Source organism: Scyliorhinus torazame, chromosome 1, assembly GCF_047496885.1.
Source record: "Scyliorhinus torazame isolate Kashiwa2021f chromosome 1, sScyTor2.1, whole genome shotgun sequence".
NCBI classification, from domain to species: Eukaryota; Metazoa; Chordata; class Chondrichthyes; order Carcharhiniformes; family Scyliorhinidae; genus Scyliorhinus; species Scyliorhinus torazame.
In genome coordinates this window covers 221,081,572-221,108,046 of record NC_092707.1, presented here as the reverse complement: position 1 = coordinate 221,108,046, position 26,475 = coordinate 221,081,572, and the positions used below count along the sequence as shown (strand labels likewise).

Here is a 26,475-nt window from a genome sequence, read left to right as displayed (position 1 = left end):
CGTCTGCACTCTCCCCACCAGGGAGAGTGGGAGTGAGCCCCACCTTTGAAGGTCCTTTTTTACTTCCTCCACCAGGCTGGTCAGGTTCCACTTGTGGATCTATGACCAGTATCTGGCTATCTGGATCCCCAGGTAACGGAGTCTGTTGTGGGCTGTTTTAAACCAGAACGTTCAACTAAGGGAAACAGCTGTTCCCTATCCACCCTGTCCATGCCCCTCATAACCTTATACACCTCGGTCTTCTCTGCTCCAGCGAAAACAACCCAAGTCTATCCAACCTCTCTTCATAACGTAAATGTTCCATCCCAGGCATTTATGAACTAATTCATAATCGTCTGCCATTTCTGCTGCTAACCTTACAGTTTTAACCCTCTGTTCTTCCACATGACTACTCACTACATCAAGAATTTAATTTTTAAACTCCTCCAAAAGTATAATTTCTCTTGAGAGCTTCATACATTTGGTCTATTTTCAAAGCCCTTATGCACCTATCAAAATTACTCTGTTTGATCCTGTCAAACTCCATGTATGTTTGACCAGGTTCTTTCCTTATATTTCTAAACTTTTGTCTGTAGGATTCAGGCACGAGTTCATATGCACCTAACATGGATTTTTTCACCACCTCAAATGTCTCAGATACCTTCTCTGATAGTGATGCAAACACTTTACCAGCTCTACCTACCGACTTTGTTTGAATCAGTAATACCCACATCTCCTGTTTAGCTACCTTCTCAGATTAAATGAAAAAGGCTTCTACCTCCTTCTCATCAAACCTTGGCAATGCTTGGACATATTTAGATAGATCCCCACCAAGCCTTCAACTTTGACGCTCTTTCTCACTATCCTCATCACTATCCTCCAACTGTACGTTTCCCTTTACATCTGCCAATTTTAACTGACTGTCATGTTTCATGGCCATTTTCCGAAGTTTAAACTCTCTCTCTTTCTTTTTCCTCTCTCTCTCAGAGGGTTAAAACTGTAAGGTTAGCAGCAGAAATGGCGGACGATTATGAATTAGTTCATAAATCAAAGTTTGGTTTCCGACATCAGTTTCAGCCTATGAGGGACAGAAACTGGGGACATGAGAAATGCTCAAGTGGTAGAGGCAAAGGTGATCTGATGTGAGATAATAAGGAGAGTGTACCTCAGATTAAAAAGGAAATACAGGAGGGTGGAAGAGACATGAAAAGTTTAAAATGTTTGCACTGTAATAAACAAGGCCATGTAAAGTCACAGTGTGGGTGGTGGAAGAAAAGCACTGGGAAGGCTGATATGGTAAAACAGGATAAGACAGTGGGGTTTGTTAAAGTGGTAAAGGAAAGCCCAAGGTTATTCAAAGAAGTTATGGATAGCTTAGCAATAAAACAATTTAAATCAACTGAGTACCATCCAGAATCGCAGGGAGTGTTAGAAAGGTGGCATCAGACATTAAAGACAATGTTGAGGGCTTATTGTCAAGATTATCCTGAGGATTGGGATAAAGGAATTCCATTCGTACTGTTTGCCATTACGGATGCACCTAATGAGTCAACTAAATTCAGTCCTTTTGAACTAATTTTTGGTCATGAGGTAAGAGGACCACATAAATTGATTAAGGGAAAATTGGTGAGTGAGAAATCAGAACTTACATTATTTGGTGAGTGAGAAATCGGAACTTACATTATTGGATTACGTGTCAAATTTTAGGAAACGATTAAATAGAGCAGGTAAATTGGCAAGACAGCACTTAAAAGTTGTACAAAATGTGATGAAAGGGGTCGCGGACAAGAAATCCAAAGTTCGTAGTTTTGCCAGTGGAGATAAAGTTTTAGTATTGTTACCAGTGGTAGGTGAACCTTTAAAAGCAAGGTTTTGTGGACTTTATCAGATTGAAAGGAAATTAAGTGAAGTGAATGATGTAGTATGAGCGCCAGATAGAAGGAAAACTCACCGAGTGTGTCATGTGAATATGCTTAAAAGGTACTTTGAAAGTGAAGGGGAGAAAAAGGAGGAGGTTTTAATGATTCTAACTCAAAGTGACGAACCAAATGCAGATGTCTTGGAATTTGACACATCTTAAATTAAATTGGAAAACGAGGATGTTCTTAAAAATTGGGATAAATTGTTGAGTTACCTTCCAGAGGAAAAACGGACTGACCTGAAAGAGTTATTGATATCACATGGGTAAGTTTGTGGAGATAAGTTGGGAAGCACTAAAATGGCTATACATGATGTTGATGTGGGGAATGCTGTTCCACTCAAACAACATTCATATAGACTTAACCCTTTATAATTAGCAACGGTTAACAAAGAGATTGAAAGTTTGCACTGAGTGCTGAATTTGGTACATTTGAGTGCAATAGTGAGAGTTTGATGACTGAGGGATATAAAGGCTTCATTTTTATCTCAAGTCTAGTCTTTCTTTTATTTAGTTAATTAACTTAAAATTTGCTGTTTGGTTTAGAAGAAGGTGAATTTTCAATCAGCTTTAAACAAAGGTTCTACTTGTTGGTATCTGCAGCTGGAGCTTGTTAATTAGTTAATTGGATTAGGCCAGTTTTCAGAGGCTAGATTCAGAGTATAAAAGTGATCCCTACAGTGCAGACTTTGTTTGCACTGAGTGCTGAATTTGGTGCATTTGAGGGCTATAGTGAGAGTTTGGTGACTGAGGGAGTGCTGAATTTGGTGCATTTGAGTGCTATAGTGAGAGTTTGGTGACTGAGGGAGTGCTGAATTTGGTGCATTTGAGTGCTATAGTGAGAGTTTGGTGACTGAGGGAGTTAGGTAAGGAGGGAGTAAGGTACTCCTTTCATTTTGTTTCCTACATTTCCGCAAAGAGCGTGAAGGGAGCCGGAAATTTGCAGAGAGTGCAGCTGACTGGGAGCAGAGTCGGAGGGCGGAGGTCCAGTTGGTCCACAGGGCAGCTATATTCTGTAAGGTAAGAGGGGATGGAGGCTAGGCCAGTTGCATGCTCCACCTGTAGGATGTGGGTGGTGAGGGATACCACCGGTGTCCCCGCTGACTATACCTGCGGGAAGTGCACCCAACTCCAGCTCCTCAAAGGCCGTGTTAGGGAACTGGAGCTGAAGCTGGATGAACTTCGGATCTTCCGGGAGGCAGAGGGGGTGATAGAGCAGAGTTACAGGGAGGTAGCCACACCCAAGGTACAGGACAAGAGTAGCTGGGTTACAGTCAGGGGAAAGAAAACAAACAGGCAGACAGTGCAGGGATCCCTCGTGGCCGTTCCCCTTCAAAACAAGCATACCGTTTTGGATGCTGTTGGGGGGGGGTGACCTACCGGGGGAAGGCCCTAGCGGCCAGATCTCTGGCACTGGGTCTGGCTCTGGGGCTCAGAAGGGAAGGGGGGAAAATAGAAAAGCAATAGTAGTAGGAGATTCAATGGTTAGGGGAATAGATAGGAGATTCTGTGGTCGCGAGCGAGACTCCCGGAAGGTATGTTGCCTCCCGGGTGCCAGGGCCAGGGATGTCTCGGATCGTGTCTTCAGGATCCTTAAGGGGGAGGGGGAGCAGCCAGAAGTCGTGGTGCACATTGGTACCAATGACGTAGGTAGGAAAAGGGGTGTGGAGGTAATAAACGAGTTTAGGGAGTTAGGCTGGAAGTTAAAAGCCAGGACAGACAGAGTTGTCATCTCTGGTTTGTTGCCGGTGCCACTTGATAGCGAGGCTAGGAACAGGGAGAGAGTGCAGCTGAACGCGTGGCTGCAGGAATGGTGTAGGAGGGAGGGCTTCAGGTATTTGGATAATTGGAGCGCATTCTGGGGAAGGTGGGACCTGTACAAGCAGGACGGGTTGCATCTGAACCAGAGGGGCACCAATATCCTGGGAGGGAGATTTTCTAGTACTCTTCGGGAGGGTTTAAACTAATTTGGCAGGGGAATGGGAACCGGATTTGTAGTCCAGCAACTAAGGTAGCCGATATTCAGGACGCCAAATTGTGTAGTGAGGCAGTGGGGAAGTGAACACTGACAAAGGAGAGTACTTGCAGGCACGGAGATGGGTTGAAGTGTGTATACTTCAACGCAAGAAGCATCAGGAATAAGGTGGGTGAACTTAAGGCATGGATCGGTACTTGGGACTATGATGTGGTGGCCATCAAGGAAACTTGGATAGAAATGGGGCAGGAACGGTTGTTGGAGATCCCTGGTTATAGATGTTTCAATAAGATTAGGGAGGGTGGTAAAAGAGATGGGGGTTGGCATTGTTAATTAGAGATAGTATAACAGCTGCAGAAAGGCAGTTCGAGGAGTATTTGCCTACTGAGGTAGTATGGGTTGAAGTCAGAAATAGGAAAGGAGCAGTCACCTTGTTAGGAGTTTTTTATAGGCCCCCCAATAATAGCAGAGATGTGGAGGAACAGATTGGGTAACAGATTTTGGAAAGGTGCAGAAGTCACAGGGTAGTAGTCATGGGTGACTTCAACTTCCCAAACATTGAGTGGAAACTCTTTAGATCAAATAGTTTTGATGGGGTGGTGTTTGTGCAGCGTGTCCAGGAAGCTTTTCTAACACAGTATGTAGATTGTCCGACCAGAGGAGGGGCAATATTGGATTTGGTACTTGGTAATGAACCAGGGCAAGTGATAGATTTGTTAGTGGGGGAGCATTTTGGAGATAGTGACCACAATTCTGTGACTTTCACTTTAGTAATGGAGAGGGATAGGTGCGTGCAACAGAGCAAGGTTTACAATTGGGGGAAGGGTAAATATGATGTTGTCAGACAAGAATTGTTGACAATACGATGTTGTCAGACAAGAAGCATAAGTTGGGAACATAGGCTGTCAGGGAAGGACACAAGTGAAATGTGGAACTTATTCAAGGAACAGGTACTACGTGTCCTTGATATGTATGTCCCTGTCAGGCAGGGAAGAGATGGTCGAGTGAGGGAACCATGGTTGACAAGAGAGGTTGAATGTCTTGTTAAGAGGAAAAAGGTGACTTATGTAAGGCTGAGGAAACAAGTTGTCTGAGGAAGACAGGGCGCTGGAGGGATACAAGATAGCCAGGAGGGAACTGAAGAAAGGGATTAGGAGCGCTAAGAGAGGGCATGAACAATCTTTGGCGGGTAGGATCAAGGAAAACCCCAAGGCCTTTTACACATATGTGAGAAATATGAAAATGACTAGAGCGAGGGTAGGTCCGATCAAGGACAGTAGCGGGAGATTGTATATTGAGTCTAAAGAGATAGGAGAGGTCTTGAACGACTACTTTTCTTCTGTGTTTACAAATGAGAGGGGCCATATTGTTGGAGAGAACAGTGTGAAACAGACTGGTAAGCTCGAGGAAATACTTGTTAGGAAGGAAGATGTGTTGGGCATTTTGAAAAACTTGAGGATAGACAAGTCCCCCGGGCCTGACGGGATATATCCAAGGATTCTATGGGAAGCAAGAGATGAAATTGCAGAGCCGTTGGAAATGATCTTTTCGTCCTCACGGTCAACAGGGGTGGTACCAGGGGATTGGAGAGTGGCGAATGTCGTGCCCCTGTTCAAAAAAGGGACTAGGGATAACCCTGGGAATTACAGGCCAGTTAGTCTTACTTCAGTGGTAGGCAAAGTAATGGAAAGAGTACTGAAGGATAGGATTTCTGAGCATCTGGAAAGACACTGCTTGATTAGGGATAGTCAGCACGGATTTGTGAGGGGTAGGTCTTGCTTTACAAGTCTTATTGAATTCTTTGAGGAGGTGACCAAGCATGTGGATGAAGGTAAAGCAGTGGATGTAGTGTACATGGATTTTAGTAAGGCATTTACCGTTTTGGAAACTGTTGGGGGAGATGGCTCACCAGGGGAAGGTGGCAGCAGCCAGGTTCATGGCACCGTGGCTGGCTCTGCTGCACAGAAGGGCGGGAAAAAGAGTGGCAGAGCTCTAGTGATAGGGGATTCAATTGTAAGGGGAATAGACAGGCGTTTCTGCGGACGCAAACGAGAATCCAGGTTGGTATGTTGCCTCCCTGGTGCAAGGGTCCAGGATGTCTCGGAGCGGCTGCAGGGCATTCTGGAGGGGGAGGGTGAACAGCCAGCTGTCGTGGTGCATATAGGCACCAACGATATAGGTAAAAAACGGGATGAGGTCCTACAAGCTGAATTTAGGGAGTTAGGAGTTAAACTAAAAAGTAGGACCTCAAAGGTAGTAATCTAAGGATTGCTACCAGTGCCACGTGATAGTCAGAGTAGGAATGACAGGATAGCTAGGATGAATACGTGGCTTGAGAGATGGTGCAAGAGGGAGGGTTTCAAATTCCTGGGACATTGGGACCGGTTCTGGAGGAGGTGGGACCTGTACAAATCGGACGGTCTGCATCTGGGTGGGACCGGAACCAATGTTCACGGGGGTGTGTTTGCTAGTGCAGTTGGGGAGGGTTTAAACTAATGTGGCAGGGGGATGGGAACCGGCGTAGGAAGTCAGTGGGGACGGAAACAAAAGGCAGGAAGGGAGAGTGTGTAAAGCATGACCAGAGAAAGCAGGGCAGAGAGCAAGGAAAGTCTACATTAAACTGCATTTATTTCAATGCAAGGGGCCTGACGGGCAAAGCGGATGAACTCAGGGCATGGATGGGCACATGGGACTGGGATACTAAGCTATGACTGAAACATGGCTAAGGGAGGGGCAGGACTGGCAGCTCAATGTTCCGGGGTACAGATGCTATAGAAAGGATAGAACAGGAGGTAAGAGAGGAGGGGGAGTGGCGTTTTTGATTAGGGAGAACATCACGGCAGTACTTAGAGGGGATATATCCGAGGATTCGCCCACTGAGTCTATATGGGTGGAACTGAAAAATAAGAAGGGAGAGATCACCTTGATAGGACTGTACTACAGGCCCCCAAATAGTCAGCGGGAAATTGAGGAGCAAATATGTAAGGAGATTACAGATAGCTGCAAGAATAATAGGGTGGTAATAGTAGGGGACTTTAACTTTCCCAACATTGACTGGGACAGCCATAGCATTAGGGGCTTGGATGGAGGGAAATTTGTTGAGTGTATTCAGGAGGAATTTCTCATTCAGTATGTGGATGGACCGACTAGAGAGGGGGCAAAACTTGACCTCATCTTGGGAAATAAGGAAGGGCAAGTGACAGAAGTGTGAGTGAGGGATCACTTTGGGACAAGTGACCATAACTCCATTAGTTTTAAGATAGCTATGGAGAATGATAGGTCTGGCCCAAGAGTTAAAATTCTTAATTGGGGCAAGGCCAATTTTGATGGTATCAGACAGGAACTTTCAGAGGTAGATTGGGGGAGACTGTTGGCAGGCAAAGGGACGGCTAGTAAATGGGAGGCTTTTAAAAATGTGTTAACCAGGGTTCAGGGTAAGCACATTCCCTTTAGAGTGAAGGGCAAGGCTGGTAGAAGTAGGGAACCCTGGATGACTCGAGATATTGAGACTCTGGTCAAAAAGAAGAAGGAGGCATATGACGTACATAAACAACTGGGATCAAGTGGATCCCTTGAAGAGTACAGAGATTGTCGAAATAGAGTTAAGAGGGAAATCAGGAAGGCAAAAAGGGGACCTGTAATTGCTTTGGCAAATAATGCAAAGGAGAATCCAAAGAGCTTCTACAGATACATAAAGGGAAAAAGAGTAACTAGGGACAGAGTAGGGCCTCTTAAGGATCAACAAGGACATCTATGTGCAGAGCCACAAGAGTTGGGTGGGATCCTGAATGAATATTTCTCATCGGTATTAACGGTGGAGAAAGGCATGGATGTTAGGAAACTAAGGGAAATAAATAGTGATGTCTTGAGAAGTGTGCATATTACAGAGGAGGAGGTGCTGGAAGTCTTAAAGCGCATCAAGGTAGATAAATCCCCGGGACCTGATGAAATGTATCCCAGGATGTTGTGGGAGGCTAGGGAGGAAATTGCGGGTCCCCTAACAGAGATATTTAAATCATCGGCAGCCACAGGTGAGGTGCCTGAAGATTGGAGAGTGGCGAATGTTGTGCCCTTGTTTAAGAAGGGCCGCAGGGAAAAGCCTGGGAACTACAGACCGGTGAGCCTAACGTCTGTAGTAGGTAAGTTGCTAGAAGGTATTCTGAGAGACAGGATCTACAAGCATTTAGAGAGGCAAGGACTGATTAGGGGCAGTCAGTATGGCTTTGTGCGTGGAAAATCATGTCTCACAATTTGATTGAGTTTCTTGAGGGGGTGACCAAGAAGGTAGATGAGGGCAGTGCAGTTAGACGTTGTCTACATGGACTTTAGCAAAGCCTTTGACAAGGTACCGCATGGTAGGTTGTTGCAGAAGGTTAAAGCTCACGGGATCCAAGGTGAGGTTGCCAATTGGATTCAAAATTGGCTGGACGACAGAAGGCAGAGGGTGGTTGTAGAGGGTTGTTCTTCAAACTGGAGGCCTGGGACCAGTGGTGTGCCTCAGGGATCGGTGCTGGGTCCACTGTGATTTATATTAATGATTTGGATGAGAATTTAGGAGGCATGGTTAGTAAGTTTGCAGATGACACCAAGATTGGTGGCACAGTGGATAGTGAAGAAGGTTATCTAGGATTGCAACGGGATCTTGATCAATTAGGCCAGTGGGCTGACGAATGGCAGATGGAGTTTAATTTAGATAAATGTGAGGTGATGCATTTTGGCAGATCGAATCAGGCCAGGACCTACTCAGTTAATGGTATGTCGTTGGGGAGAGTTATAGAACAAAGAGATCTAGGAGTACAGGTTCATAGCTCCTTGAAGGTGGAGTCGCAGGTGGACAGGGTGGTGAAGAAGGCATTCGGCATGCTTGGTTTCATTGGTCAGAACATTGAATACAGGAGTTGGGACGTCTTGTTGAAGTTGTACAAGACATTGGTACGGCCACACTTGGAATACTGTGTGCAGTTCTGGTCACCCTATTATAGAAAGGATATTATAAAACTAGAAAGAGTGCAGAAAAGATTTACTAGGATGTTACCGGGACTTGATGGTTCGAGTTATAAGGAGAGGCTGGATAGACTGGGACTTTTTTACCTGGAGCGTAGGAGGCTTAGGGATGATCTTATAGAGGTCTATAAAATAATGAGGGGCATAGATAAGGTAGATAGTCAACATCTTTTCCCAAAGGTAGGGGAGTCTAAAACTAGAGGGCATAGGTTTAAGGTGAGAGGGGAGAGATTCAGAAGGGCCCAGAGGGGCAATTTCTTCACTCAGAGGGTAGTGAGTGTCTGGAATGTGCTGCCAGAGGTAGTAGTAGAGGCGGGTACAATTGTGTCTTTTAAAAAGCATTTAGATAGTTACATGGGTAAGATGGGTATAGAGGGTTATGGACCAAGTGCGGGCAACTGGGACTAGCTTAATGGTAAAAAGTGGGCGGCATAGACTGGTTGGGCCGAAGGGCCTGTTTCCATGCTGTAAACTTCTATGATTCTATGACTTCTATGATTTGATAAGGTTCCCCATGGTAGGCTTATGCAGAAAGTAAAGAGGCATGGGATAGTGGGAAATTTGGCCAGTTGGGTAACGAACTGGCTAACCGATAGAAGTCAGAGAGTGGTGGTGGATGGCAAATATTCAGCCTGGATCCCAGTTACCAGTGGCGTACCGCAGGGATCAGTTCTGGGTCCTCTGCTGTTTGTGATTTTCATTAATGACATGGATGAGGGAGTTGATGGATGGGTCAGTAAATTTGCAGACGATACGAAGATTGGTGGAGTTGTGGATAGTAAGGAGGGCTGTTGTCGGCTGCAAAGAGACATAGATAGGATGCAGAGTTGGGCTGAGAAGTGGCAGATGGAGTTTAACCCTGAAAAGTGTGAGGTTGTCCATTTTGGAAGGACAAATATGAATGCGGAATACAGGGCTAACAGTAGAGTTCTTGGCAATGTGGAGGACCAGAGAGATCTTGGGGTCATTGTTCATACATCTTTGAAAGTTGCCACTCAAGTGGATAGAGCTGTGAAGAAGGCCTATGGTGTGCTAGCGTTCATTAACAGAGGGATTGAATTTAAGAGCCGTGAGGTGATGATGCAGCTGTACAAAACTTTGGTAAAGCCACATTTGGAGTACTGTGTACAGTTCTGGTCACCTCATTTTAGGAAGGATGTGGAAGGTTTGGAAAAGGTGCAAAGGAGATTTACCAGGATGTTGCCTGGAATGGAGAGTAGTCTTACGAGGAAAGGTTGAGGGTGCTAGGCCTTTTCTCATTAGAACGGAGAAGGATGAGGGGCGACTTGATAGAGGTTTATAAGATGATCAGGGGAATAGATAGAGTAGACAGTCAGAGACTTTTTCCCCAGGTGGAACAAAGCATTACAAGGGGACATAAATTTAAGGTGAATGGTGGAAGATATAGGGGGGATGTCAGAGGTAGGTTCTTTACCCAGAGAGTAGTGGGGGCATGGAATGCACTGCCTGTGGAAGTAGTTGAGTCGGAAACATTAGGGACCTTCAAGCAGCTATTGGATAGGTACATGGATTACGGTAGAATGATATAGTGGAGATTAATTTGTTCTTAAGGGCAGCACGGTAGCATTGTGGATAGCACAATTGCTTCACAGCTCCAGGGTCCCAGGTTCGATTCCGGCTTGGGTCGCTGTCTGTGCGGAGTCTGCACATCCTCCCAGTGTGTGCGTGGGTTTCCTCCGGGTGCTCTGGTTTCCTCCCACAGTCCAAAGATGTGCAGGTTAGGTGGATTGGCCATGATAAATTGCCCTTAGTGTCCAAAATTGCACTTAGTGTTGGGTGGAGGTGTTGGCCTTGGGTAGGGTGCTCTTTCCAAGAGCCGGTGCAGACTCAATGGGCCGAATGGCCTCCTTCTGCACTGTAAATTCAATGATAGTCTATGATTAATCTAGGACAAAGGTTCGGCACAACATCGTGGGCTGATGTTCTGTGCTGTATTTTTTTATGTTCTATGTTCTATGAAAGTATGCTTAAAAATGGCATAATTGAAGTGGGTTGCAGCCAATGGAGCTCACCCATCATGATGGTACCAAAACCGGACGGGACCCAACGGTTGTGTGTGGACTATAGAAATGTTAATGCAGTTACAAGAACGGACTCTTATCCTATCCCACGTTTGGAGGATTGCATTGAGAAAGTGGGACAATCAGCTTTTATTTCCAAACTGGGTTTACTTAAAGATTACTGGCAGGTACCTTTATCTGAAAGGGTGAAGGAGATTTCAGCTTTTGAGACTCCAGATGGTATATACCAATTCTAAGTTATGCCATCTGGCATGAAAAACACCCCAGCCACATTTCAACGGTTAACTAACAAAAGTCGTTTCAGGATTACCCAATTGTGTGGTATACATCGACAATCTGGTAATTTTCAGCCAGACATGGGAAGAACATTTAAAACATCTGATGGAGTTACTTGATCAACTTCACGAGGCGGGTTTGGTGGTAAACCTAGCCAAAAGTGAATTTGGAAAAACCCAAGTCACTTTCCTTGGCCATACAATCGGATAGGGTCGAATGGTCACAAGGGATGTAAAAACAAAAGTTATTGAGGAGTTTCCAATACCCTCGAGACGAAGGGAAATAGGGCGTGTTTTGTTTTGTTAAAAAAAACATACATTCATTATCCATATTTCTTAAAGGAAAGTGAAAGGTGAAAAATGAAACCATCTTGAAGTTGATGGTTTATTTTTTTTTCTTGGGGGAGTTGTCATGTGAGAGTACCTTTAAGAAATGGGTGTTTTTTAAAATAAAATAGCTGTAGTGGGTGTACGTTTAAGAAATGGGTGGTTATTAGAGAGCTGCAGTGATGGGAAGTTGTGTGTGGAGTCTGAAGAGATAGGCGAGATACTAAATGAATATTTTTCATCAGTATTCACTCAGGAAAAAGATAATGTTGTGGAGGAGAATGCTGAGACCCAGGCTAATAGAATAGATGGCATTGAGGTACGTAGGGAAGAGGTGTTGGCAATTCTGGAAAGGCTGAAAATAGATAAGTCCCCGGGTCCTGATGGGATTTATCCTAGGATTCTCTGGGAGGCCGGGAAAGAGATTGCTGGACCTTTGGCTTTGATTTTTATGTCATCATTGGCTATAGGAATAGTGCCAGAGGACTGGAGGATAGCAAATGTGGTCCCTTTGTTCAAAAAGGGGAGCAGAGACAACCCCGGCAACTATAGACCGGTGAGCCTCACGTCTGTAGTAGGTAAAGTCTTGGAGGGGATTATAAGGGACAAGATTTATAATCATCTAGATAGGAATAATATGATCAGGGATAGTCAGCATGGCTTTGTGAAGGGTAGGACATGCCTCACAAACCTTATCGAGTTCTTTGAGAAGGTGACTGAACAGGTAGACGAGGGTAGAGCAGTTGATGTGACCAGGCCCATAACAGTACCATCCTCAAGATGCACTGCTGGTACTCACCAAGTTTTGATCGACAGCACCTCCAAAAGCCATGATCACTATCATCTACAAGGACAAGCAGATACATTGGAACACCACCCAGAAGTTTCCCTCTAAGCCACTCACCATCCAGACTTGGAAATATCTCACCTTTCCTTCACTGTCACAGAGTCAAAATCCGAGATCTGTCTCCCGAACAGCGTTGTGGGTGTACCTGCACCACATGGGCTGCAGCAGTTCAAGAAGGCAGCTTACCACCATCTTCTCAAGGGCCAGAGAAGCCCAACTTCTATTTTTATTCGGAAGGGGACGTTGCAGGCTGTGCCAACATTTAATGCCCATCCCTATTGCCCTTCAGGGGGCAGTTAAGAGTCAATCACATTGCTGTGGGTATGGAGTTGCATGTAGGCCAGACCAGGTAAGGATGGCAGATTTCCTTTCCGAAAGGACATTAGCCAACCAGGTGGGTTTTTTCGACAATGGTCAGCACTCGACTTTTAATTCCAGATTTTTATTGAATTCAAATGTCACCATCTGCAGTGGCAGGATTTGAACCTGGGGCCCCAGGGTCTCTGGTTTATTCATCCAGTGTCAATACCGCCTCCCCCTTATCCCAAATCCCATGAATGGGCATAGTATCCTTAAGACCAGCAACCACACTTGTCCCACCGCACTTTCTCAGCAATCTTCTCACCCATTACCTCCCAGAGGGGGTTAATCTTGCCTATCTTCTTCTTATTCAACTCATCTTTCCCATTTCTGATCCTGTAAACTCTGGCAAGTGAGCTTTCATCTCGTACCTATGCATCTCCCTTCAGAATGTCAGTTCACTTGTGAATAAGCCATTGCCATCCATGAACTTATTTCAATGAGTGTAAATCTTTATGGCCTTAACAGAAATCTGGCTGAGGGTCACCACACCTTTGCTCTTAAAGAAACTTTCCCTATTAGGTAGATCTTCACTGCAATTCTTTATTGGCCAAGATTTTGAAGTAGCAGTGTGGCTCTTATCACCAGATAACACCGACTCCCTCCTGTGAGAATCTCATTGTGTTCCATTCCTCACACCTCTCTGTCCAAAATGTCATTTGCTTTTGCCCTCCGAAGTATGCTGAAAATTTTATCAAGATATCATCACTTCTTTCTTCCCTCAATAAATAATTAAATAACCTTTATTGTCACAAGTAGGCTTACATTAACAGTGCAATGAAGTTACTGTGAAAATCCCCAAGTCGCCACATTCCAGCGCCTATTCGGGTACACAGAAGCTGGTACGGGAATTGAACCCGCTGGCCTCATTTTGCATCACAAACCAGTTGTCTAGCCCACTGAGCTAAACCTACCTCCACGCGTCTGCACTGAACGACTTCTCAACCTTGGTGATTTCAACCTTCACCTCAATCCATCATGCTCTCTTTCGCATGTGTTTAGTGCCCTCTTATCATCCCTCCATGTAATCTCTCCCTCCATGTAAACTCCCCAACTTATTTAAACTCCACTGGCATAGCCAACCTCAACCTTGATATCTTGCATGGTCTTTCTCATCCCATTGTACCAATTACAAATAAGACCATCGCTGATCATTTCCTATGTATTAGTCACCATCCATATCCCCTTCCCACACCCCAACCCTACTGTATCTATCTCTGGAAAAAACTATCACCAATTCACTTGCAACGACACTTTCAAAATTTATCTATCTAGTCTTTGGCCCACTGTTCACCACAATATTTTCTGAAATTAATGACCACACCCTTATCTCTCTCTGCCTTTATGTCCTAGTTCCCAATAAAACCATCATTCACTCTTACCTTGACCATTCAACTTGGTATGGCCTTCATCTGTACTCCCAGCACCGTAAACTCTGGTGTACCCCAAGGATGTACCATTCATCCCCTTCTATTTCTCATCCACATGCTGCCCCTTAGTGGCATCATCTAAAAACACAGCACTAGGTTTTACATGTAGGCTTTTGACAGACGCAGCATGGGTTCATAAAGGGCAGATCGTGCCTAACTAATTGAGTGGAATTTTTTGAGGACATTAACAGTGCGGTAGATAACGGGGAGCCAATGGATGTGGTATATCTGGATTTCCAGAAAGCCTTTGACAAGGTGCCACACAAAAGGTTGTTGCATAAGATAAAGATGCATGGCATTAAGGGGAAAGTAGTAGCATGGATAGAGGATTGGTTAATTAATAGAAAGCAAAGAGTGGGGATTAATGGGTGTTTCTCTGGTTGGCAATCAGTAGCGAGTGGTGTCCCTCAGGGATCAGTGTTGGGCCCACAACTGTTCACAATTTACATAAGATGATTTGGAGTTGGGGACCAAGGGCAATGTGTCCAAGTTTGCAGACGACACAAAGATAAGTGGTAAAGCAAAAAGTGCAGAGGATACTGGAAGTCTGCAGAGGGATTTGGATAGGCTAAGTGAATGGGCTAGGGTCTGGCAGATGGAATACAATGTTGACAAATGTGAGGTTATCCATTTTGGTAGGAATAACAGCAAAAGGGATTATTATTTAAATGATAAAATGTTAAAACATGCTGCTGTGCAGAGAGACCTGGGTGTGCTAGTGCATGAGTCGCAAAAAGTTAGTTTTCAGGTGCAACAGGTGATTAAGAAGGCAAATGGAATTTTGTCCTTCATTGCTAGAGGGATGGAGTTTAAGACTATGGAAGTTCTGCTGCAATTGTATAAGGTGTTAGTGAGGCCACACCTGGAGTATTGTGTTCAGTTTTAGTCTCCTTACTTGAGAAAGGACGTACTGGCACTGGAGGGTGTGCAGAGGAGATTCACTAGGTTAATCCCAGAGCTGAAGGGGTTGGATTACGAAGAGAGGTTGAGTAGACTGGGACTGTACTCGTTGGAATTTAGAAGGATGAGGGGGGATCTTATAGAAACATATAAGATTATGAAGGGAATAGATAGGAGAGATGCGGGCAGGTTGTTTCCACTGGCGGGTGAAAGCAGAACTAAGGGGCATAGCCTCAAAATAAGGGGAAGTAGATTTAGGACTGAGTTTAGGAGGAACGGGTGAACCTTACTGAGTTCTTTGAGAAGGTGACTGAACAGGTAGACGAGGGTAGAGCAGTTGATGTGGTGTATATGGATTTCAGCAAAGCGTTTGATAAGGTTCCCCACGGTAGGCTATTGCAAAAAATACGGAGGCTGGGGATTGAGGGTGATTTAGAGATGTGGATCAGAAATTGGCTAGCTGAAAGAAGACAGAGGGTGGTGGTTGATGGGAAATGTTCAGAATGGAGTACAGTCACAAATGGAGTACCACAAGGATCTGTTCTGGGGCCGTTGCTGTTTGTCATTTTTATCAATGACCTAGAGGAAGGCGCAGAAGGGTGGGTGAGTAAATTTGCAGACGATACTAAAGTCGGTGGTGTTGTCGATAGTGTGGAAGGATGTAGCAGGTTACAGAGGGATATAGATAAGCTGCAGAGCTGGGCTGAGAGGTGGCAAATGGAGTTTAATGTAGAGAAGTGTGAGGTGATTCACTTTGGAAGGAATAACAGAAATGCGGAATATTTGGCTAATGGTAAAGTTCTTGAAAGTGTGGATGAGCAGAGGGATCTAGGTGTCCATGTACATAGATCCCTGAAAGTTGCCACCCAGGTTGATAGGGTTGTGAAGAAGGCCTATGGAGTGTTGGCCTTTATTGGTAGAGGGATTGAGTTCTGGTGTCGGCAGGTCATGTTGCAGCTGTACAGAACTCTGGTACGGCCGCATTTGGAGTATTGCGTACAGTTCTGGTCACCGCATTATAGGAAGGACGCGGAGGCTTTGGAGCGGGTGCAGAGGAGATTTACCAGGATGTTGCCTGGTATGTAGGGAAAATCTTATGAGGAAAGGCTGATGGACTTGAGGTTGTTTTCGTTGGAGAGAAGAAGGTTAAGAGGAGACTTAATAGAGGCATACAAAATGATCTGGGGGTTGGATAGGGTGGACAGTGAGAGCCTTCTCCCGCGGATGGATATGGCTGGCACGAGGGGACATAACTTTAAACTGAGGGGTAATAGATATAGGACAGAGGTCAGAGGTAGGTTCTTTACGCAAAGAGTAGTGAGGCCGTGGAATGCCCTACCTGCTACAGTAGTGAACTCGCCAACATTGAGGGCATTTAAAAGTTTATTGGATAAACATATGGATGATAATGGCATAGTGTAGGTTAGATGGCTTTTGTTTCGGTGCAACATCGTGGGCCGAAGGGCCTGTACTGCGCTGTATTGTTCTATGTTCTATGTTGTGAATCGATGGAATTCCTTGCCCAGTGAAGCAGTGGAGGCTCCTTCATTAAATGTTTTTAAGATAAAGATAGATAGTTTTTTGAAGAATAAAGGGATTAAGGGTTATGGTGTTCGGGCTGGAAAGTGGAGCTGAGTCCACAAAAGATCAGCCATGATCTCATTGAATGGTGGAGCAGGCTCGAGGGGCCAGATGGCCTACTCCTGCTCCTAGTTCTTATGTTCTTATGATGCTTAGCTGAACCTCAGCACCACTCTCAACTCTTTCACTGTTGCTAAATAATCAGACTGCTGATCAGACAAGACATTTAATACCTCATGAGCAGAAATTTCTTTCAATTAAATATTGGGAAGTCTGAAGCCACTGTTTTTGGTTCTCATTCCAAACTTTTATCCTTAATTACTGACTCCATCTCTCTTTCTGGCAATAGTCTGAAATAGGTCTATTTGCATCTTTTGGTGCGATCGTCCCAATAGGGAACAAGGTCCCTAAGCGTGAGCATGTTTAGCCACGTGTTTCCCGGCACTCGCAGTGACTCGCCCAGGTGGCACCAGCTGTGCCAGGGCACTACCCTGCCCGAAGAGTATGCAGCTGGGGGCCTCCAATCCCCTTGTAACCCCCATGACTGCCGTTCCGTCTGGTCCCCACTTGCGGCCCGAGGTCCCCGCGGCAAAGGGATTGAATCCCAAAACCTCAGGTACCTTGGGAATCTGCACATTAGAGTGAGGCTTAATGTCTCGTTCTAATATGCAAATTTGCTAAAAAGTGATCCCGTCCATTGTGGACGGGATTCACCGTGCAACCTCTCTCGAGATTGTGTTGAATCTCGCGAGGCGTTGTGAGCTGCTAGATTCCGGGAGTGGGGTCTCCCGGCTTTCAACGGCCACGCTGCGCCAGGGCGAGGTGCTTTCTTGTGTCAAGCCCTCTGTGTCACATTTGACCTTGAGTGAGCCTCCAATCTCATTTGAATGCCATTAGAGGCTGTCTATTCCATCTCCATAATATCACCCAACTTTGCTGTCTCAGCTCATTTGCTGCTGAAACCCTCAATCATGCTTTTGCTGCCTCCAGACTTGACTATTCCAATGCCTGCCATATTCTACCCTCCAAAGGTAGAATGAAGGTTATCAAAAACTGCGCTGTCTGTATCTCAGTCCTGTTTTCCTATCACTTTGTGTGCACTAAACTAAATTGGCTCTTGGTCAAGCAACATTTTACAATTCTCAGCATCTCCAATCCCTCTACAATCTCACCCCTTCATATCTTTGAAATCGCCTCCAGTCACACAACCTTCTGCAATATCTGCATTCCTCTAATTCTGGCCCTTTGTAGTCTCTGATTTTAATTGGTACACATGTGTCCCCACCTTCAGTTGCGTCGGTCTTAAGGCTCTGGAATTTCCTCCCTAACCTTCTCTAACTTGCTTTCCTCCTTTAAAACCTCTTTAACCAGAATTTTGCTCATCTGACCTAATATCTACTTTAGTGACTGGGTGTCACATTTAATACATTGTTATTGTTGTTTAAAGTAATTGGGGCCTACTGGGTGGGGAAAAGAGGGCTGACAGATAGGTGCATTGGGACTACTAGCGCCAGAGAAAGGTGACTGAATGAGAGAGAACGGAAGAAAGCAGTGCTGGAGAAGGGGAGGTACTTGCTTGGCAGGCATCAAATTTTTGCAAAGCTCTACTGCAGTTCTTTACCTGCACACGAAATCCATGGTAAACACAGAGCCAGAACAGCAACAATGCACACAGAAAGACCGCCTGGAATAGGTCGTCAAGCATTCCTGGAAACCAGCTGTTCACAAGAAATGAGAGTGGGAAGAATGGATCTGAAAAAAAAGGAAAGCAATATAAATGTATCAAACACTCCATATAAACAGTGCAACTTTTAAGGCAATATGGCAACATATGGGTACCTAATTGTGTGAGGATTCTCTGCCTGCAAATATATCAAACATTTCAAACAGCATTATTCACTCGAATCCCTTTGGATTCCTGATCCCCTAAAAAGATTGGCTGCAAACCACAGGTAGGACTTTTTGATCTATCGGTAAGACTTGTTACGACACCATGGGCTAGTTCACAGTCAATTCCAGCCCCACGTGCCCTGGAGTCACAACACAAGTATTGGGCGGCAGGGTAGCACAGTGTTAGTACTGATGCTTCACAGTGTCAGGGTCCCAGGTTCAATTTTCAGCTTGGGTCACTGTCTGTGAGGAGTCTGCACGTTCTCCCTGTGTCTGCGTGGGTTTCCTCTGGGTGCTCCTGTTTCCTCCCACAAGTCCCGAAAGACGTGCTGTTAGGTGAACTGGACATTTTGAATTCTCCCTCTGTGTACCTGAACAGGTGTCGGAATGTGGTGACTATGGACTTTTCAGAGTAACTTCATTTCAGTGTTAATGTAAGCCTACTTGTGACAATAAAGATTATTATTACAACCAATTATTCTTCTAAAAATACCTAAAGTCTTTGGTCCTTGGCTGTCCAATAATTACAGTCACCAGGTTTGTGAGTTTAAACACAATTCCTGTTTCTCTACAACAAGAACGATAAGATAAGCAGTAAATACAACTGGTTAACTTATCATTGAACTCCTGATTCCCACTTTAACAGCCCCCACCCTCTACCCACACACATAAGACAGACAAATAGTGGGGGGAGGGGGGGAATAATCAGGATGAAAGTCAAAAGATAAGAGTCTTTGCTTCAAATGGTGTTTTTTTAAGCAGTTTTGTTTCAATCCCGGCCTTCAGTTCAAGGTTTTTACTGTGAATTACTTCAGGTATTTGTGGTTTCAGAAATAAACACTCACAATCTCTCTGGAGAAAATGTAGATCATTGTCTTTGTGTACATAGAAACATAGTACAACCCGTGATGACTTTCCTGTAGATTGATTCAGTCAGATTTTCTGTGGCTTCAAGAATGCAGTACTCATAGCTTTTAGCCATAAGACCAAAAGACATAGGAGCAGAATTAGACCACTCGGCCCATCGAGTCTGCTTCGCCATTCAATCATGGCTGATATTTTTTCATCCCCATTCTCCTGCCTTCTCCCCATAACCCCTGATACTAAAGCCACTTTCTGAAGTTACATTACTCACAGAAAACTTTGCTTTCAGTTCGTGGTTTGCCTTCAGGCCACTGTAGTCTCAGGAGAAGAATAGCCAGAGGCTTTCTGGAGAGAGAGTCAGCCCTCATGGTGGCTTTCAGGAGAGAGTAAGCTGGATCTTTCTGGAGAGAGTTAGCTGGAACCCTTCACTGGGATGCTTTGATTCTCATCAAAACTGAAACCAAACTTGAACCTCAGGACTGAAAAGCATTCCAGTGTAACAATATCCAATCAACACATCACCGGGCAGAGCACAGCCTTTTGGGCCAATTAATTGGCCACCAGCCAAATCAATCAAACCGAGTACCAACCCATCTCTGACATTGATGTCAGCCAGTCTGCAATCTCCAGTTTTAACCAGCACAGCCTTTTGCATTCTTCTGTTTGAATTAAAGGTACAGGCTACTTGCCTTAAAGTGACATTTCCATTAATCATCCATGGATCAAAATAATAACAGCAAAATAAAAGAAAGGGGAAATAGGGTTATAACAGGAACGATCCTTAGACTGTCTGCAGACAGTAGCTCTTGATCTCACTGGATGTTGCACCATTTCTGCACTGTGTGCAGGAATGACTGCTTTATTTATATGAAGGAGTATAAATCAGTTTATGTATTTTAAAACAAGGAAGTTAGTTAATAAGGTTGCTTGAATAATTTCATGAATTCCAGTGCGACTTAAAGAAACATTGGTCAACATTTAGGAAAGGGCGAGGCAAATAAGTAAACTTCTCCCGAAAATAAGGCCTAATAAGTTCAGTCTCTGTTGCCTCCCTTGGTCAGCTGCTGAGTTGAGTAAGAAGGGTATTTGATCACAATGGTTGTCAAGACATAAAATGGAGAGTAAAGAAAGCTCATATTCAACGAATAAAGAAAAAGTTGCCAAAGATAAATTGGCTAGCATAAACCAAGTGAAAATGTTTTGTGTGAGCTCAGAATAAATTTGTAAAAGACAATACCTTGTCAAGTATTTATTTGAACTCAAATAAAAGGCAGAAAGGAGAGATTGTGTAAAAATCAGTAGCCATTGCTTCGTAAGAGAACTGGAAAAGGAAAATCATTTAAATTAAGAAAACAAGACGTCCCATGCCAAGAAGTGCAACATTTAAGTAGTGTTGACACATACCGTTATAAAGCAGTAACAAAGGCAGTAGAATGGACATCCATTTCTGTTCAATTGCCCAATCTTTCATTGAAAATTTCCTCAAAGAGTGAGCAAACAAGCACTGTGAAATCAAAAAAGTATTTTTCAGGCACAAGAACATTTGAATCAACCTGATCATAAACGTAGGAGTAAAATATCACTGTCAGGAAACAAAACTTATTCGAGTTTTAACTGTTAACACCAATCTGTACTCCTGTTCACTTGCCATTTATCAATGGATCTCCTATGGTGTTGTGCACAGTTGACAAGGCATTGAGTGCCAGTATGATGCAGCAAGTAGACTTCTTAAAAACCCTAGGGAGACTGAGGTGGGCAAGGGCGGGAGTCACAGAAATCAGATTGCCAACAGAACTGCTGCAAATGGAGTGTCAAAGTGGGTGGCAAATGTCCAGGTAGTCTGGGAGGTTTCCAGGCCTGGCTCCCAGTTGAGGAGTCTGGACTGAGTAAATTACTCTTCCCATTGGCAAAAGGATCAAGAACCAGAAGGCATAGATTTAAAGTAAAGAGAATATAAAAGTGAAGCGATAGTGACATGAGGAATTCCTTTTTCACATGAATGGTTGGGATCGGACGAGAGGGCATATGGGGGGAGTTTAGCACAGTGGGCTAAATAGATGGCTTTTAAAGCAGACCAAGGCAGGCTAGCAGCGTGGGTTCAATTCCCATACCAGCCTCCCCAAACAGGCACCGGAATGTGGCGACTAGGGGCTTTTCGCAGTAACTTCATTTGAAGCCTACTTGTGACAATAAGGGATTTTCATTTCATTTCATATGTGGCCAGTATGCTGGAAAGGTTGATGGGAGAGGGGACGTTTACTTGTCCCTTGGAGGTGGATAGAGTGCATAGAGCACTTGCAAGGAAGCAAAGAGCGAACGAACCGCCGAGGGCAATGGTGGTGCGGATGCACCGGTTCCTGGATAAGGAACAGATTTTGCAGTGGGCCAAGCAGATACGGAGCTGCACGTGGGAAAACTGTGAGTTGCACATCTACCAGTACTTGGGCGCGGAACTGGCCAAAAGGCGAGCCGGATTTAATAGGGCAAAATCTGCCTTCTTCAAGAAGGGGGTAAAGTTCGGGATGTTATATCCAATGCGTCACTTTTGAGGGTCAGGAACTTTACTTGGAATGGCCGGACGAAGCGATGAACTTTATCTGGGACAAAATGCTGGCAGGGGTCTAAGGACACTGATCCTTGGGTGAGTGCATTGCGGGGTCGATTTGGTTTAAAGTTGTTTATTTGAGGTTATGGATATCAGTGCTCTCTGCAACAAGGGATTATTCTTGTTCTTTGCCCCTTCCTTTTTTGTTGGTTTTTGTTTTGTTCAGATGTTCGAGCAGTTGCTCAGAAATGTCATTTGACTCTTCTGGTGGGTGATGGGTGGAGGGATTTTTTTCTGGTGTTTGTTTACTGGGGGATGTGATGCTCTGAATATGTATGTCCATATGGGGGGGGGGGGAGGGGTGGGGAGGAGGGAGAACAACAGGGAGATAGGATGTCTGGCGCCATGGGCGGGAGCTACCAGGCTAGCTAGGTGAGCTAGTTCAGGGAAGCGCAGTGAGGGGTGAGCAGGTGATAAGCTTGTTATGGGGGGCATTTGAGACAGGGAGAATTGTGTCGGACACGGGGGGGGCAGGTACATCATGGTGAGTGGCAAGCTTGAGGGGATGTGGTTGATACTTGTGAATATATATGCACCAAATTGGGACGATGTGGAATTTATGAGGCGAGTGTTAGGCAAGATCCCGGACCTAGAGTCACATAAGCTGATCATGGGGGGAGATTTTAATATGGTCATTGACCCAGCGTTGGACCGGTCAAAGTCTAGGACAGGGAGGGTGCCAGCCATAGCGAAGGAGCTAAAGGGGTTCATGGAGCAGATGGGGGGGGGGGGGTAGATGGAGGTTTGGACGGCCAAGAGTGAAGGAGTTTTCTTTTTTCTCCCATGTGCATGAAGTATATTCTCATATCAACTTTTATCCTGAGCAGGGCGTTAATGGTGGGGGTAGTTGATAGCGAGTATTCGGCGATCACTGTGTCGGACCATGCCCCATATTGGGTGGATTTACTGGTGAGTAAAGAGAGAGGACAGCGCCCGCTATGGAGGTTGGATTTGGGACTATTAGCAGATGAGGGGGTGTGCGGGCGGGTGAGCAAGTCCATCCAGAACTGTTGGAAATAAATGACACGGGGACGTCTCGGCAGCAACAGTGTGGGATGCGCTGAAGGCAATGGTTAGGGGGAGTTAATCTCGATACGGGCCCATAGAGAAAAGATGGAATGAGCAGAGATAGATAGGCTGGTTGGGGAGATAGTCCAGGTGGATAGGAGATACTCGGAGGCAGGGTTACTGAGGCGGAGGCTACAGATGGAGTTTGGGCTGTTATCTACAGGGAAGGCGGTGGAGCAATTGAGGAAGGCAAGGGGGGGTGGTATATGGGTATGGGGAGAAGGCCAGTAGGATGCCAGCACATCAGCTGAGGAAAAGGAAGGCAGCCAGGGAGATAGAGAGAGTAAAGGACAGAAGTGGGAACACGGTCTTGGACCCAGTAGGGGTGAATGGGGTGTTTAAGGAGTTTTATAGCAAGCTATATGAGTCAGAACCCCCTGCTGGGTTGGAGAGGATGAGGCAGTACCTGGGTCAGTTGAAGTTCCCGAAGGTGGAGGAAGGACTGCTGGAAGGGTTGGGGGCCTGAATTGAAGTTAAGGAAATAATGGAGGGGCTGGAGGCCATGCAGTCGGGTAAGGCCCCGGGACCGGACAGCTACCCAGTGGAATTTTAAAAGAAGTTCTCGGAGATGTTGTGCCGCTGCTAGTGTGGACATTAAATGAGGTAAGGGAGCGAGGTGTCCTTCCCCCTAACAATGTTGCAGGCCTCGATCTCATTGATTCTAAAGCGGGGGTAGGAACCTGAGCAATGCGGGTCATACAGGTCAATCTCCCTATTGAATGTGGATGTCAAACTGGGGGGGGGGGGGGGGGGGGGGGGGGGGTGGAGATATGGAGGTGGTGGTTGCGATGGACGTGGAGAAGGCCTTTGACCGGGTGGAGTGGAATTATTTGTGGGAGGTGTTAGGAAGGTTCGGGTTTGGACAGAGCTTCATTGATTGGGTGCGGCGGTTGCTGTATCCGGCACCAGTAGCAAGCGTGCGGCCGAATCGGCTGATGTCGAGCTATTTTAAGCTGCACCGAGGGACAAGGCAAGGGTGTCCCCTCTCCCCGCTGTTGTTTGCGATGGCGTTAAGAGCTTCTAAGAACTGGAACAGGCTGGTCCGGGGAGAGGGGGGGGGGGGGGGAAACACCGGGTCTCGCATTACGCGGACGACCTGCTCCTGTGTATTTCTGACCCGTTAGGGGGGGATGGGGGAGATTATGCGGATCTTCGGGGAATTCGGTTGGTTTTCGGGGTATAAATTGAATATGGCGAAAAGGGAGATGTTCGCGATCCAGTCAAGGGGGCAGGAGAGGAGACAGTGAGAGCTGCCGTTTAGAGTGGTGGGAAGGAGCTTTCGATATCTGGCAATCCAGGTGGCACAGGAGTGGGAGACATTGCACAAGCTAAACTTGTCCCGGTTTGTAGAGCAAATGAAGGAGGACTTTATGAGACGGGACATGCTCTCGCTGTCACTGGTGGGGAGGGTACAGACTGTTAAAATGACGGTCCTCCCCAGATTTCTGTTCGTTTTTCAGTGCTTCCCCATCTTTATCCCAAGGGCCTTTTTTAAACGGGTAAATAGGGTGATTTGGGGCTTTGTGTAAGCGGGTAAAACCCTGTGAGTGAAGAAAGTGTTGCTGGAGCGTAGCCGGGGGGAGGGTGGGCTGGCGATGCCGAACTTTTGTAACTACTACTGGGCGGCAAATATAGCCATGATTAGGAAGTGGGTAGTGAGGGCGGGGGTTGGTGTGGGAGCGTGTAGAGGCAGCATCATGTAAGGACACGAGTCTAGGGGCACTGATAACAGCACCTCTGCCATTCTCGCTGGCCCAGTACTCCACACGTTCGGTGGTGGTGGTGGCCCTGAGAGTCTGGGGGCAGTGGAGGAAATATAGGAGAGCGGAGGGAGCATCGGTCTGGGCCCAATTTACAATAACCATCGGTTCGTACCGGGAAGGCTGGATGGAGGGTTTCGGAGATAGCAGAGAGGGGGGATCAAGAGGATGGGAGATTTATTTATAGATGGGAGCTTCCCTGTTTGAAGGATTTGGGGGAGAAATTTGAACTGCCAGCAGGGAATGGGTGCAGGTATCTGCAGGTACGGGATTTTTTGAGGAGGCAGGTTCCGACCTTTCCGCTCCTGCCACCACGGGGGATACAGGACAGGGTAGTTTCCAGAATGGGGGTGGGAGAGGAGAAGGTATCGGATATCTACAAAGAGCTTATGGAGTCGGAGGAAACTCAGATAGAGGAGCTAAAGGGCAAGTGGGAAGATGAGTCAGTGGGAGAGATAGAGGCGGTTTTGTGGGCGGATGCCTTTGGCAGAGTTAACACCTCCTCATCATGTGCCAAGCTCAGCCTGATACAATTTAAGGTAGTCCACCGGGCACACATGACGGTGGCCCGGATGAGCAAGTTTTATGGGATAGAGGACAGGTGTGCGAGGTGCACGGGAGGGCCAGCAAATCATGTCCACATGTTTTGGGTATGCCCGAAGCTTGGAGGATTTTGGCAGGGTTTCGCTGATGTCATGTCCACGGTACTTAAAATAAGGATGGTGCCGAGTCCAGATTAGGCAATCTTTGGAGTGTCGGGAGAGCCGAGAGTCCAGGGGGTGAGAGAGGCTGACGTTTTGGCCTTTGTCTCCCTGGTAGCCCGGAGACGGATACTGTTAATGTGGAGGGACTCGAAGCCCCCAGAATCAAAGACCTACATGGCTGGGTTTTTCAGTCTTGAGAAAATAAAGTTCGCCCTAAGAGGGTCAATGTTAGGGTTTGTCTGGAAGTGGCAGCCGTTTATCGACTTTTTGGGGGAAAATTAAATGTCAGCAGAAATCTAGGGGGGGGAGCAGGTTTAGGCTATTTTTTTCTTTGTTGGGGGTGTGAGGAACGTGTCAGAGATGGAAATGTTTTATATACCATGTTTATGTTGTTATTGTTATTATGAAAACTATAAATACCCTCATAAAATGTTTTTTTTAAAAAAGGAATTGATTATCTGAAGAGAAAAAATAATTGCAGGGCTACAGGGAAAAGGCAGGGGAGTGGGACTTGTTATGGGCCAGGGTTTATAAAACTCCAAAGTATATTATGGAGTTCACCTGCCCTACAACTGTTTATTGATTTTGGCTACGATGAGCACACGAGTCTGCCTTTCAGGTGTTATTCAACAGTGTTCTTAGGTGCTTTTAATCAAAAAACAAGTTTTATTCTACGAATTTAGTTAACATTTGAAAAACACACCTAGTACGAATTTTTATCAACTACAAACAAAAAGACCCCACACAGCTCCAGTAATCAATGTATAACCTTTAATGAATTCCCTCGTAACTTTCAAGGGTGTGGCCCAGCACACGGCATTCTAATTGGTATAAGACTGTCATTGATACTCTGTTCCCCTTCTCAAACAGCCAGTTTGAATTCCTTCCAGAAAGCAATTGTCTCTTTTAAGTTATCAAGCAGTCTGCAAACAGCTTTTAAAATGAA

At 45.6% G+C, this 26,475-nt stretch overlaps 1 protein-coding gene across 9 annotated transcripts in view; it reads right to left on the bottom strand.

The window, feature by feature from the left end:
- tmem181 (transmembrane protein 181) overlaps positions 1–26,475 on the bottom strand; it is a 391,617-nt gene that overhangs the window by 122,421 nt on the left and 242,721 nt on the right. For all 9 annotated transcript variants that reach the window (XM_072502600.1, XM_072502554.1, XM_072502568.1 and 6 more), the window contains 2 exons: positions 20,797–20,896; positions 18,260–18,390 (listed from right to left, as the gene is read on the bottom strand). In XM_072502600.1, coding sequence (XP_072358701.1) covers positions 18,260–18,390; positions 20,797–20,896 — 231 coding nt within the window. The remainder of the gene's footprint in view (positions 1–18,259; positions 18,391–20,796; positions 20,897–26,475) is intronic.